The sequence below is a fragment of the Dendrobates tinctorius genome, unplaced genomic scaffold (assembly GCF_039654945.1).
Source record: "Dendrobates tinctorius isolate UK_male_01 unplaced genomic scaffold, ASM3965494v1 ptg000089l, whole genome shotgun sequence".
NCBI classification, from domain to species: Eukaryota; Metazoa; Chordata; class Amphibia; order Anura; family Dendrobatidae; genus Dendrobates; species Dendrobates tinctorius.
This window is the reverse complement of record NW_027361757.1, coordinates 81,436-97,167: the sequence shown is the minus strand read 5'-3', so window position 1 is coordinate 97,167 and position 15,732 is coordinate 81,436. Positions and strand designations below refer to the sequence as shown.

General features: G+C 43.3%; 1 protein-coding gene across 4 annotated transcripts in view; it reads right to left on the bottom strand.

Annotated features, from left to right (window-relative positions):
* Window positions 1-15,732, bottom strand: part of GBF1 (golgi brefeldin A resistant guanine nucleotide exchange factor 1) — a 212,446-nt gene that overhangs the window by 122,802 nt on the left and 73,912 nt on the right. For all 4 annotated transcript variants that reach the window (XM_073585753.1, XM_073585755.1, XM_073585754.1 and 1 more), the window contains exons 15-20: window positions 12,687-12,780; window positions 11,919-12,095; window positions 6,142-6,206; window positions 4,456-4,579; window positions 3,309-3,380; window positions 2,536-2,630 (exon numbers count right to left, since the gene is read on the bottom strand). In XM_073585753.1, the coding sequence (XP_073441854.1) occupies window positions 2,536-2,630; window positions 3,309-3,380; window positions 4,456-4,579; window positions 6,142-6,206; window positions 11,919-12,095; window positions 12,687-12,780 (627 nt within the window). The remainder of the gene's footprint in view (window positions 1-2,535; window positions 2,631-3,308; window positions 3,381-4,455; window positions 4,580-6,141; window positions 6,207-11,918; window positions 12,096-12,686; window positions 12,781-15,732) is intronic.

The following is a 15,732-nucleotide window of genomic DNA, read 5'->3' as shown; positions in this document are numbered from 1 at the left end:
CTAAATTTGAAACGGTGGCCACCTGTCAGCACGGGGCGGCGCGGAAGAACTGTGGCGCAGCCGCGCCCGCCCATAAAGGAGACGCCGCCATAGCCCTGCTCCCAGACGCAACCCTCACAAGAATACCGACGGTGGGGTGAAGAAGGCCCGCACCGCAGCCGAGACCAAAAGGGATGCGGCGACCGTTGGAAGGCGCGAGCAGCCGAGAATCTGCGGCGCTACTTTGGCGCCACTCTCAGGCATGCTGTGGCTTCATGTTCCGGTGCTCCAATAAAGGTACCTTCTGTAATCCACGTTGTCTGCTCATCTTCTACGTATTCGCGCCTCGTCCAACCGACAGGCTCCGGTGGGCGAGTGGGTGGGGGGCAGGGGGCAAGGACCATCCGTTTTTTCGCTGGCACGTCACCTGTGCTGAGCCTGTGGTCCGCACGGAGAACTAAGAGGATACGGGGTGGCAGTACACGCCGTACTCATAGCCTCTTTGGGGGGAGTACAGTTGTGACTGTTCACACTGTATCACTCCTGAAACCTGAGAAGGAAAGGAGCACATCGAGGTAGATATGGGTCCAATGAAAGACCCGTGTCCACCTCCTACTGACACTAAGCTAAACTGAGGAATTTCCTGCTGGTCGGTGGGGTGTACACAGCGGAGGAGGAGCTAACCTTTTTTGTGCAGTGTCAGCCTCCTAGTGGCAGCAGCATACACCCCATGGTCTCTGTGTCCCCCAATGAGGCGACAGAGAAATAACATTTCCCACATGTCTGCTTTACATCAGCAAAATTTTGGAACCAAAATTTTTTTTTGTGAGGAAGTTATAAGGGTTAAAAGTTGACCAGACCAGCGATTTCTCATTTTTATAACAAAATTTACAAAACCTTTCTTTTTTCTTAGGGACCACCTCACATTTGAAGTCACTTTGAGAGGTCAATATGACAGAAAATACCCAAAAGTGACACCATTCTAAAAACTGCACCCCTCAAGGTGCTCAAAACCACATTCAAGTTTATTAACCCTTTACGTGCTTCACAGGAACTGAAGCAATGTGGAAGGAAAAAAATTAACATTTAACTTTTTTTTTTTTTTTTACAAACATTTTACTTCAGAACCAATTTTTTTTTTACTTTCATAAGTGTAAAAAGAGAAAATGAAAAACAAAATTTGTTGTGCAATTTCTCCTGAATACACAGATACACCATATGTGGAGTAAACCACTGTTTGGGCGCACGGCAGGACGTGGAATGGAAGGAGCGCCGTTTGACTTTTTCAATGCAGAATTGGCTGGAATTGAGATCGGACGCTATGTTGCGTTTGGAGAGCCCCTGATGTGCCAAAACAATGGAAACCCCCAACAAGTAACACCATTTTGGAAACTAGACCCCTTAAGGAACTTATCTAGTTGTGTGGTGAGCACTTTGAACCTCCAAGTGCTTCACAGAAGTTTATAACGTAGACCCGTGAAAATAAAAAATTTTTTTACACAAAAATGATCTTTTCGCCCCAAAATTTTTATTTTCACAAGGGTAACAGAAGAAATTAGACCCCCAAAGTTGGTGTGCAATTTGTCTTGAGTACGCTGATGCCCCATATGTTGGGGCAAACCACTGTTTGGGTACACGTCGGGGCTCATAAGAGAGGGAGCACCATTTGACTTTTTGAATGCAAAATTGACTGGAATCATTGGTGGGGTGGCGCCATGTCCCGTTTGGAGACCCCCTGATGTGCCTAAATAGTGGAAACGCCTCAATTCTAGCTCCAACCCTAATTACAACCCTAACGGAAAAATGAAAATGTATTTTCTTCATTTCATTATTTTTCCCTACTTATGGGGGTGATAAAGGGGGGGGGGGTTGTTTACAAATTTAATTTTTTTATTTTGATCACTGTGATAGGGTCTATCACAGTGACCAAAATGAACCAATTGGAAAAATCTTACTATTGTTGCTGGGTAACGCTCGGCAGGCACACTGCGCATGCGCCTGCCATTTTCATCCCGGAAGAAGATGGCGGCGCCCATTGAGGGGAGGAATGCGGGTCGAGGACCACCGGGAGGTACCGGGGGGGGGGGGGTAATCGGAGAACCTATTTCTCTCAGAGGAGAGAGAAATTAAATGGTACATCGGACTTTTTTTTTTTTGCGGTCGCCGTTAGAAGGTTAATAACGGCGATCGCAAAAGCGGGGTCAGTAAAAACCGACCCGAATGACGTTCTCTGGGGTCTCAGCTACCCCCGGCAGCAGAGACCCCGGAGAAAATTTCTTTATTTGGCCATCAGTTTTTTTTAATCTGCGCATCCATATGTCTCGTTTTGTGATTTTGTGGTCTTCAGTCTCATTTTAAAATGTGCACAAACCAGAAACAACAAGGAAAACCATTCCATGAACAGGTGTTTCCAAACTTTTGACTGGTACTATTATACCTTCAGTCTCTATGGTGCAGCAGTTGTAAATCACTTGTGCCAACAATCACTGTCTGAAGAATGGACAGAATCAGACAGGCAAGTGTAAAACAAGATATTTAAATAAACTCCTTTGTTACCTATTTTCAAGGACAATTCTAAGCAGCATTTCAAGGCAGAAGGCAGCATCTTCTTCATCATATGTCTCTTCATCAGGGGTCACAGATATCAGAGCCTAAGTAAAGAGCATATCCTATATTAGAATCCATGTTACCAGTATAACCCTTTCATCAATTATATAGTGCACACTGATGGCCAAATTTGCATTTCCAGAAGCATTTTATTTTCACAGGCATAATCCTAGCTGTGCTCCACTTTACTTTTTACTACTGATCATGCACAGCAACAAATTAGCCACACCAGGTCTGATATTACAGCACGCTGCAATGATGGAGCAGTGTATGACTCAGGCCAGTGCAAGAGATCTCCAGACCCGCAGCTACTAAACATACTAAAACAGCAAATGTCCATGTAGTTACATTCCTTCTCTACCTGCAAACACTTTATGTGGAGATAATGACTTATCTGCATGTGTGCTGGGAATTAATGCAATACATTATAAGCTGGAGACAGTTGTCAATGTGCCCGCAGGAACACAGTTGTGATTGACAGCTGCTCTCCTGTACAATACAATACAGAAGATGGAAATAGTATATCCCAGACTTCGATATTTTCCTGCTAACATTTCAGTTGGTGAAGGACTTCAGAGGAAACTTTTTGAAGCAAGTAATCACATACAAATATACAAAAGATTAACAGTGTAGCAGGGTGCCATCAAACAAAAAAGGTTGTAATTATATCTAAAACAACATCAAACTTCTGCAAACCAGGGATAAGCATACATTTTCCTCACCTTCATTAGTTCCTGGAGAGACTCTAATTGGAGAAACTTGCTCTCAGTGATAAGTTTTTCTGGATCACAAAGCTACAATGCAAAGAAAGCAATCTTTACAAAGCTACACATACAATCACACATCCTAATGCTATCCACTGATATGTGTATGGCTCAATGAAACTATGGGTCTCTGGTCTGTGAGCCTCAGAGCATGTCGTATTCTCATCTGCTTTGTGGATCAGACTCAGCAATCCACATAAAACGGATGACACACTGGAGGCAGACTTTATACTTCAAAGTTCCGTACTCTTTTCATACAGTTTTAGCGGATTTATTGCAAAGTATCAATGGATAAAAATAGTTCTCCTTACTTCAGTGAAAAAAAAAAGATGAGAAAAAACTGATGCAACTGGAAGGCAATGAGGAGGACACCGAAGAAAAAAAAAATTGGTTCGTTTATTTAAGAATCTAGCCTAAGCAGTATTGCAGAAAATAGTTGAGAAAATAAAAAGTTCTTAAAGAGTAACTGTCTTATTAATTTATGAAATAAAATTAAAAATGACAGTTACGCTTTAAAAACTTGTTTATTTTCTCAACTATGATACATAAAAATAAGACAATTTGTAATACGTCTTATCAGACACATGTGCTTCTTTCTCTTTCTATATTGCCCTTTTGCTTTCAATTCAGAGGTAAAATCTTTATTCAGTAATGACCGATTTTAATATTACTGATATAGGAGATGAAAGTTGGTGCTTATAAAATTCTATGGAAAGGGGAGGAAAGAGGAGCTAGAGGCAGATAGCCATTGTACTGCAAGGCAGAATTTACCCAGGAATTGAGAATATTAGAAATGAAAGATCAGACCAAGAGGAGAAAGAAGTGGATTTCTTTAATAAAATATAGTACAGATTCTTACTTTCACGTCTACTATTGATTTAAGTAAAAAAATTAAAATGACAGTCACGCTTTAAGCCTACAGGATGGAAACCTTGAACTGTAAAAATATATTAAAAAAAAATATTCAATGGAAAAGTCTGAGCGCTAAAATGTTGTTTGAAATACGTAAATAAGTTGTCCAGCAAGATATGTATTCTGCATAGTAATGAAAATTACAAAACCTGTCAGTTAGTGGTGGAAAACCTAACGCAACTGAGTAAATTACCTTAATACATTCCATCGCCGCCTTTTTCGCTTCCTGGTTTTCAGTCGAAGGTCCTCTTAGACTGGACTGCTCTGTGCCACTGAGGGTCAGCCAGCTGACAAAACTCAGGACTGTAGATTCGCCACTAAGATAAAGTTTTCATATTTGAGATGAATTTGCATATACCACAAGAGAGCTGGTGAGCCCTCAACCTGACTAGAGCACAAGGCTGCTGCAGACTGCTTGGCAAGACCAAGTTTTACGCTGTTTCCCAATCATTACAAAAGGTGCTGTGTAATACTATGCATATCAATATCAGCAAGTAAGCAGGTGTCTACACAGCAAACTAGCATCATGAATTTCACAATGGGTTGTCCACTGTTTTCTTATAGAACCAGTACTAGTAAATGAATACCGTATATACGCGTGTATAAGCCAACTCCCTTAATTTAGCCACAAAAAACTGGAAAAACTCACGTATAAGCCTAGGGTGGAAAATGCAGCAGCAGCTACTGGTAAATTTCAAAAATAAAAATAGATACCAATAGAAGTAAAATTGAGACATCAGTAGGTTAAATGTTTTTGAAAAGCCATATTGAATCAGGAGCTCCATATAATGCTCTATAATGCTCCATACAGTTCATGATGGCCCCATAAGATGCTCCATACAAAATACACCCCATATAATGCTGCACAAAGGTTAATAATGGCCCCATAAGATGCTCCATAGAATATGCCCCATATGCTGCTCCATAAAGGTTATGGCCCCACAAGATGCTCCATTGAATATGACTCCACATGCTGCCCCCCATAAGATGCTCCATTCAATATGCCCCCATATGATGCCCCATAGCTTATGCCCCCATATATTGCTGCTGCTGCTATTTAAAAAAAAAATTAAAAAATACTCACCTCTTGTCCCTGGGGGCCAGGTGCCGGTGTGCTGAGCAGGCGGAGACACCGATGTGCTATGGGGGACAGGTGTCGCCGCTGGTTCAGGACCCGACACCTGAGATATTCACCTCTCCCGGTTCCAACGCTGGTCGCCGCTGTTTGCCTGCCGGGTCCCTCTGTCAGTGACTGTACAGGCAGAGGGCGTTCACTGACTACGTCATCGCGCCCTCTGCTGCCTGAACATCACTGACAGCGGGACCCAGTGAGCAGACAGCGGCGAGCAGCGTTGGAACCGGGACAGGTAAATATAGCATATTCTTACCTCCCCCTGGAACGTCTCTGCAGCCCCGTTCTCCCACGGTCTCCCTTCCTTCCGCGGTCACTTGGTACCGCTAATTAAAGTCATAAATATGGACATATTCATGACTTTAATTAGCGGTACCACGTGACTGCTGAAGGGAGACCGTGGGACAAGCAGGGGGGTGTTTCAGTATGATCTGACACCCCCGATCCCCCTCTCCCGCCATCCCCCTGGCGAATGTGACTCACGTATGAGCCGAGAGGGGGACTTTGAGCCCAAAAAAATGGGCTGAAAATCTCAGCTTACACGCGAGTACATACGGTAGGTTTTTATAAAAAAAAAAACTGCATTCTGTCACTATAAAAAGTCCTCCCATTTTATTCCCTGCATGTATGAACATATCCTATAGGAAAAAAAATTCTTAGAAATAAATTCCTACTATATTTAATATTTCACATTTTACTTTGCAGATTAAGATACAAATCGCCTGCCACTATTACTTTTTCACATACCGGTTTGCAGGTATTTCCTCTCGCTGAAGAGAAATCTTTCCATTGGGGTCAACAAAGTCTTCAACCTAAGAAAAAGTAATTACAAAGTTGAGTAAGAACCTCCATTCTATATTGTCGAGCGCCTTCGCAGAGTCCAAAGATAAGCCTATCCATGGCTCACATTGTCAGCTAGTAGTTTCAAATTTAGGAATAAGTGACGTATGTTAATTGCAGTAGATTTATTAGCCACGAAACCGGTTTGATCTGGGTGAACTATTTTTAGATATTATTCCAGAGTGTTTGTTAGATAGAACTTTTGCTAGGATTTTAATGTCTACTGTTAATGAAATGTATAGGACTCACATAATTGAGGGTCTTTGCCTTTTTTGGGAAGTACAGTAATTATAGCCTCTTCCATAGAAGGCGGAAGTAAACCTTCTGATAGAGAATGATTGAATACCTTTAGTAAGATAGGGAGCAACGCATCACTAATGTTTAAGCCCCCGTTACACACGGCAAGATCGCTAGCGATATCGCTGAAGCGACAACGATTTTGTGACGCAACAGCGACATCGCTAGCGATCTCGCTAAGTGTGACACGCGGAAACGACCGACTCCCTGCTGCGATGTCGCTGATCATGCGCTAACGTTCATGATCATTTTTTGACCGCTGGCATCACGCTGACCAGCATGCATCGCTGTGTTTGACGCCCCTTATCAACGATGAGCGACCTCGTTGGCGACTCCGAACTCATATAGATAGCGCTGAAGGACGCCTATTCAAAGTCTGAATCGCTATTATAGACAGTGTGTGACACGGTACCAATGATCGCCGTGGTCGTTAGTGACAACGCTAATCGCTGATGCGTCGTTATGGGATAGGCCTGTATGACTGTTTACTAGCGATGCACAAACGATCTTAGCCAGATGGTATCATTGTCGGAATCGTTGGTGCGTCGCTACGTGTAACGGTACCCTTAGTCTTCAGCTGGGATCCTACCTGATCCAGGGGCTGTGTCTACTGGCATATCTGATAAGGCTATCTCTAATTCCTCCAAAAGTAAAGTTCTATCTAACGAATATTTAACTTCTTCAGTCAATGAGGGCAATTTGGCTATATCCAGGAATTTCCAAATATCTCCTTCTCTAGATTGAGTTTTTTAGGAGTGTAAAGATTCATAAAATGAGAATAAAACTTCCAGAATCTCACCTGTAGAGTTTACCAAGGCACCATTATCCAAATAAAGACTATAAATATGGGAGGAAACTCTTTGGGCAGATGTGACAAGCGACAATAGATGCCCCACTCTTTCCTCTTCGTCAAAAAAGGTCACTTTTTGAAAGGCCCTTTTCCGTTCTGTTTTTTGTAAGAGTTTGGTCAGCAAGTGTTTGGGCTACTTTCAACCATTTCTGAGCCGAGGTTGAAAGACTTTCTACCAAATGGATTTCAGCGTTTCTAAGTTCCTGAAAAATCTGCATGATCTGCTTTTTTGGTTTTCATTTTACTCCAAACTATCTCCCTAATGAGTAGATCCCTCAATTAAGCTTTCAAGGGTTCCCATACCACTGAAACAAACACTGTCCCATTATTATAATGGGAAACCACTTTCAAACTAGAGGATACCTCATCGACATTTATCATTTCCAGCCAGAAAGAATTTAGTCTCCACACTTTGGGAGAGGTCCTGCTCAGAAAAAGCAACACACGAAGTGGACTGTGGTCAGAGATGACTCTTGGTAAGTATTGAATATCCCAAAGTAGCCCACCCATCAAGGAGTTACCTAAAGCTAGGTAAAACACATGAAAGGGAGTTAGGAGTTGTAAAATAGCAGAAATATTTTTAGACTTCAGGGAATCTTTTAGGAACCTTTCATGTATGACCCCAAAGGGAGTTGTAATGTCCTCTACTTTACTGATATCATGCCTTCCCTTATCCCACTGATCATCCATAATATTGTTATCACTACCTATAATCAGCAGGGGTACAACCGGATGTTGTGCTGATAAAGCAATTAATTTTTTTGCAATACCCTACTGCTGTATGAAGGTGGGAAGTATACCGAAGCAATAGAAATCACTATCAAATATACATGTTAGATATGCAAACTGTCAATATCTATATTAACATATAGTAATTCAAATGGGACGGCCAAGTGAATCAATATAGACAGAATGATAAGTTGCTTGAATCCACCTCTTGTTTCCCAAAGATGTTCTCTCTTTTGTAAGGGGTGTTTCTTGAAGACATATTATAGAAGGGTTATAGGACTGAATACTCTGAAAAATTGCAACTCTTTTTACTCTGTTTAGGAGACCTCTAACATTCCAACGTTAGATCGTTTGATGTCAACCAAAAATGTCAGGAACAGTTGAAATCTTCTCAGGATCTGACTATCCATTAAACTGCTTGGTACATTTTCTGAGTTTGAACTATGCAGTATATTGTACTGAAGGAAAAAAAACAATGTGTATATACCCTAATGAAAATAAGTAAAAAAGCAAGTGCATTAAATAACATAGGGTACTTGGTAAACACTATTTTGATCAAAAAAGCTGTGTCGTTCACTTATAGTCCCTCTGAAGCTGGGTGTCCGTTTGGGCCCCAGAGACTCTGCCACTATTCACACTAGGCACATTTTAACCGTTAGTGTAGTTACTGTCTCAAATGGGTACACCTTGTCGTGGTGGGACAGCTTTATACTTTTTTGATCAAAATAGTGTTTACCAAGTACTCTGTTATTTAATGCACTTGCTTTTTAACTTATTTATTTTCATTAGGTTATATACACACTGTTTTTTCCTTTGGTTTTGCTTGCTTTTATGGCCAGTGTGAACATGTTTTTACATCATGCATGTCATTCAATTCTATTCCAGTTTTTTTGTTTTTTAATATATTGTACTGATATATGACAACAAAGAAAGGGATATAACAGAATCAACAAACCCCACCCCCAACGCCCACATGAAAGTGGAAAAACGACCATCTACCTTTCCCGCTAAGAGAACAGGCAAATTTATTCCTGGCGCAGATGGTAAGGATCCCAACGTGTATCAAAAGTTTTCATGAAGGCATCCCATTTTTGCATTCTCCTTCTGCTACTACCATATCAAGGAGTTTTAATTATAACCAATAGTAAGGCATTGCCGAAACGCATTGGTTGAAGACCACTGGAGGAACCTCTAGCGTTTTATGTCGTCTAAATTAATTGTGAAGTTTTATTCATTTATTCCCCCAAGGAGTCCTGCGACAAGTTTTGCTGCAATCTGTTGCTCCTCCACGTCATTTCGAGGCACTGTCTCAAAATGAGAACTAGCAATCTCAATTTTCCATAAGGGCAAACTGTTCTAATTTCGCCACCACTTCCAGCCTCCTTGCTAGGGCAGAATCCGCTTACTCTGCTTCAGCAATGGCGCCGGCACCATCTTGTCTGTGTGTGCTTACCGCGGCTCAAGGATCTTTCTGCCTACTATAGGTCTTTCTGCCAGCTGGGAGCTCCAGAAAGCAGGTCTGCAACCAGCGAAGATGTTCACTCCTCTTCTTCAGGCGTTCGGTAAGGGTTGTTTTACATTAGCGCTTAAGGCCGCAGCGTCTGCCTGCGCATGGCTGCCGCTAAGTCTCGTCCCCTGCCGCGCCTCCGCCGGTAGCTCCGCCTACGGGTGCATGACAGCATGCGTCCCCTATCTTTAGCACTGGGGACGCAGGCCGTGCGCAGGTATGCGTTTGGCAGCGCAAAATTGCAACAGGTTTCATTTGGCGTTGGTCGCGCACCAGTCAAATGGACCCATGCGCCGCCAAACGCATACCTGCGCACGGCCTGCGTCCCCAGTGCTAAAGATAGGGGATGCAGGATGCATGCAGCGTCATGCGCCCGTAGGCGGAGCTACCGGCGGAGGCGGGGTTTAGCGGCGGCCGTGCGAAGGGCGACGCTGCGGCCTTAAACGCTAATGTGAAACCACCCTAAGTGTAGCAAAAGTGAGTAACAGGATAACATCACAAATATAGAGTGGGAGCCTTCAGTGCTGCATCCTACTCTATGCCGCGTTAGGCCACGCCCCTCACCAATGGTTTTTTCAATGCAATGTTAGCACAACTTCTATCATATGACGGTATTAATTTGGCTCTACAAAGTGTTTTGCTTTATTCCCCATTTTCCTAGGTGTGTCCTATAACAAAGGGGAGACAGCATTAGCACTGAAATCAGAAGAGTATTTGACTTGCCCATCCCAGTAATACGAACTACTATGCATGGTGGGGCTGCTTCCGCAATATGATCCATGACTTGGTTTTCTTCTTCCATTCTGCAGGTGAGGAGCGGAATAGTGCATGCACTCGTTATAACGCCAGAGGTGCTTTCCCTATGTATCTACTTTTGAAAATTCCAGCCACTGGGACTGTTGCAGCCACTAGGCCACGTCCCCCGTAAGTGACATCAGATGCTCTGGCGCCAGATCACTATCTTCACCTGCACATTACCCCAGAAACCTTCACCGCGGCAGTTGGAAAAGAGAGACTTCACCGCATCCTCCTGGGCCAGGGCCTCACTACCTACAGTCTTGGCGGGGAGTGTAGTAAATTTAGAATATTTCCCGGAATCACCAGGGACCGTAGGTCTCCCACCAAGGACAGAAAACCACTGATGCGGGAAGAAAGGCTCTGCCTTTTAAATCTGTAATTTTCCTGTCCATGGGCACTGAAAAGGGAACCTGTCAGCAGGATTGTGCTGCGTAACCTACAGACAGTGTCAGGTTTGCGCCATTATACTGAATAAAATAATACCCTGGGTTGATGAAATCCATCTTGAGGTTGCTGTTTAATCTTTATTTGTAGTTTTCAGTTAATGATATTCTCGTGCTTCGGGGCGGGGTCTTTATGTGGTGCTCTGCTTATTCATCTGTGTGGCGTATTACAGGTCACTGATCCATCAGTGACCTGCCCCCTATTTTACATACTGTATCTCTTATTGTTTGAAAAAAAAAAATTACATTCATCAGAGACCTGTCATAAGCGATACAGATGAACATGTAAGCAGAACACCACATGAACACCCCACCCACACGCCGCCTCGAAGCACGAGAATCTCATTAACTGAAAACTACAAATAAAGATTAAACAACCACCACAAGATGGATTTAATCAACCAAGGTATCATTTTAATCAGTATAAGGCTATGTGCACACGTTGCGGATTCTGCTACGGATCTGCAGCATTTCTGGCCCTGCGGGTCCGCAGCAGTTTCTGCTGCATTGTACAGTACCCTTGTTTTCAATGGTAATACCAAAAACGCTGTGCACATGCTGCGGATTTTTCCGCGCGTTACAATCCGCAGCATGTCAATTCTTTGTGCGGATTCCGCTGTGGTTTCACACCTTCACCATTGAGAGGTGTGAAACCGCAGGGCTAAACCACAGACTAATCCGCAGGTAAACCCCAGGTATTTTGACCTGCGGATTTTTCAAAATCCGCAGCACTCCCAACTACGTGTGCACATAGCCTAATGGTGCAAACCTGACAGGGTCTCTAGGTTACTCCTCACAATCCTGCTGACAGGCTTTTTTTTTTTTTTTTTTTTTTTTAATGGCAACCGCTTTACAAAACATTTTTGAAGTGACTTTTCAAGTGGACCCATGCCAAAAAACTTGGTGTGTACATATTCCAAGAGGGCAGCACTCAAAGTTTCCCTTCTGCTAGAAAAAAATACAGGAATGTATAGGAATTAACACTTCCCTATGAAGCGCATGTCAATCAGTTTTCAGGAAGGGGGTTAATATGGCAGCTCATGAATGTACCACAGCTCACCTCGACCATAGCTTTAGGTAACAGCTCAGCGCGGAACAACTGCAGCATGGAGTCCATTATGTTTTTCCAGCCTTCACGTAGAATATCTCCATGTCGATGGGCAAGGTGGAAAACAGTCTTGGCTGCAATCTGAGCTTTGGGATTGCTACCAAAAACAGTAGGTATATTCTCGACAGCCTGAAAAAAAGAACTCAGACAAATGAATTAAAAGATAAATATACAATTATATTGTAATTAGGAAAAACCATCAGGTTCTGCAGTATTGCACTAGTGAGAAATACCATGTAAATTTACTGTGATTCTATTAGTATGATCCATTTTGTATATGTTTATGGTATCTGCTCTATTTGTACTATTATGTCTGTGCCCCAATTCCTGCTTCTTCACAGCTTGTACGCTCCATTCATATTTTTATTCCACACTTGACAAGTCACATACAAGTTGTGGAAATGCACAGTGAAAACACAGAACTAGTTTTGTCAGTATATAATAAGCACTGACATTGCTATGCACTCCTGGCCTGCATCTACATAGCTGGTTTTGCCATGTCAAAGAGTGTGGTGGGTAGCAATGAATGACACATACAAGTTGTGAAGAGGCAGGCATAAAGTACAGGCATTACAATTCAAACAGTGCAAAGATGAACATCAGGCTTGCTCTTAATCTTGGACTGCATTGCTGCATTTTATTTATATACAGGATAAAGTATGCACACGTATGATATGATCTTAAATGTCAAAAAAGGCAAAAAAAAAACTATAATCTTACCTCACTACTGAGAGTTGTAAACTTGCACAGAGAAATGATGAGATTGTCAAAAACATCACTCAACCCATAGTGTGCAGATATCATTGCACATTTCCTAAACCAATGTAAAAGAAAGGAATTTAAAGCACAGAACATAAAGAAACTAACAAAGTTAAAAAACAAAGGCTTGTTCTGACCCAGACATGCTATGTGATGACAATATTAGGTACAGAGTTAAAAAGTTACAGAGCTTTAGCCAAAAGCAGAAAGTGATGTCACTATAGGGGCATAATTTTACCAATTTAATCCCGTAACAAGTCCCCATTTTGTCTCTTTTTATAGGTTTAAAAGGGTTGACTGGTCACTCATTATCCCCATTGGAAGGCAAGTGGCACTAATGATGTTACGTCCAGGACATGTACATAATCGATAAATATTCAACTAAGGCTTGTTTCACACTTGCGTTTTTTTGCGCAAAACACGCATGCGTTTTTCCCCCTTTTACATGGGTGCGCATACACATGCATTTGTACGCGCATGCGTTTTTTTGTAGTGTGCGCTCGAGCGCACAAAATGCATCCTGTTGCATTTTTTGTGCGTCCGACTTGCCCCCCAAAAACGCATGCACACGCAATGCGTTTTTTTTACAGCAAAACACCCATTATAGTCTATTGTAATGCGCACGTATGCGCAAAAAAACGCATGCGGCTTTTTAAAACGCACCAAAACCCGCAAAAAAACGCACACAAACGCATGATGCGTTTTTTTTATGCGTTTGTGTGCGCAAAAAACGCACCGCAAAAAAACGCAAGTGTGAAAGTAGCCTAACACTACCTCCGCGTTTTATATTAAGGATTTATCACAAGAAACTTAGAAACAAAATAGAAGGATTGGGGGATACAGGTGCCATTTGCAACACCTTCCTATCTCGTCCGGCATCAGTTGAGGTGAAGGCAAGTATGAAGAGATGACCAACTAATGGCCTTGCAAATCTGGGTTGAAGAGGACTGGTGACGAACCGCCCAGGAATCCCTCACTGACCGGGTGGAATAAGCCCTCACTCCCAGAGAAGATGGTTTAACTTTACTCGATAAGCCTACAGTATAGCCAATCGAATCCAGGGAGCGATAGTCTTGGAGGCATAGAGTCTCTAACGACGACCCTCAGTATTGTCAAATAATGCACAAGTACGCCTGAAAGATGCTGTCCTTGGGAGGTAGACTAGGTTCAGCTTGTGGAGGGACCTTTCCATGGGATGGACAGGGGATTGGCTGAAGAAAGGAAGGAAAATTCTTTGTTGATGTAGATCAGGGAGACTACCTTAGTTAGGAATGAAGGAACTGGTTGTATGACCACATTGTCCTGATGTAAGAAAAGGAGAGGAGAGCGGCAAGAAAGAGCTGCTAATTCTGGAGACCCATCTGATAGAAGTGATTGCACTCAAAAAGGTCACATTCCAGGAGAGAAGAGAAGACGCAATGTCCTGAATGGGTTTGAAATGGGGTCCCTGAAGAATGCTCAAGACTAGGTTAATGTCTAATGGGTCCACAGGGGGGTGGCGATATATGGTGGCGCTAGGTGGGCAACATCCTGAATGAAGGTCTTGACCGGGTACGAGAGGCCAAAATCTGCTGAAACAGAATTGAAAGCGCGGATACCCGACCCTTGTGACTATCCCTCATACCAACAAAAAAAATGTCTTCCAGGTCCGGTGACAAATGCATGAGGTCGAATGTTTCCTTGCCCTGATCATGGTCTGTATGACCTGGGGCGAGAAACTTGCTTCTCTCAGGACTGCAGCTTCAACGGCCATGTCATTAAATTGAGAGACCAAGAATTCTGTTGAAATAGGAGACCCTGAGACAGAAGGACTTGTCAGTCTGGGAGTTTCCAAGGTACATCAGCGAGTATGTTAAATAAGTCTGCGCACCAGGCTCTTCTGGGCCGGTCTCCGCCTTGATTTTCTTGACGAGTCTGGGGATCAGAGACAGAGTTGGAAAAAGGTACGGAAGTTGAAACTGAGACCAGGGCGTCACAACCGATTGTCAGCGGGTCACAAGACCTGGCCACGAAATGAAGGACCTTGTGATTCATTGGAGACGCCATCAGATCGACGTTGGGAATGAGCAAACTTAGACAGTTCTGATTGAACAACAAAAGAGTTGAGACCCCACTCTCCCCAGGAAAAACCCTGGCAGATTAGGAAGCCGGCGGCTCAGTTGTCCACAAATGGGATATGCACCGCTGATATTGCTTGGCACAAGCCGCTTAGCCCAAGTTAAAATTCGTAAGATATCAGACATGATGGACATGCTGCGTGTTCCGCCCTGGTGGTTTATGTATGTCACAGCTGTGGCATTGTCGGATTGAATACAAACTGGTCAGTCCGTTAGAAAGTCTTGCCAGTGAAAAAGAGAGGTAGATGGCTCCGATTTCCAGAAGGTTGATGAGAATGGAGGTTTCCTGAGAGTTCCAGTGATCCTGGACTGTGTGATGAAGGTAGACATCCCCCCATCCGAGTAGGCTAGTGTCCGTCGTGACAATTTGCCAGTGAAGGGGAAGAGAAGATCTCTCCTGCCCGAATGGATGTGGACAGACTCTACCATGCCAGAGACTGCCTCACTCGAAGAGGCAGGTGCATGGAGCAAACTAGAGGCTAGATGCTTTTGTCCCAAGCTGACAAGAGGGCCATTGGGAGGGGCCAGTAATGATTCTTCCCTAGAGCGCTCATGCAGAGGCAAAGAGACTGGAAATGGGTGACAGAGCACAAATTCCCCTGGTGCACAGAAATCTTTTCCTCTTGAAGAACTTTGTGTGAGCGTTATCGAACAGCGTGCCTTAGTAAACTAGGCGCTGGGCTGGGATCAGAGACGATTTCACTATGTTGACTACTCATCCTATAAGGGCAAGAGTGTCCAAGGTGACCTAAAGACTTTCGGAACAGTCTTGGAAAGACGGGCCCTTGATCAGGAGATCGTCCAGGTAGGGAATAACTAGTACAATCCCCTTGGAACGAAGAATTGCCATGACAGCAGCCATAACCTTCGTGAACCTCTGGAGCAGAGGT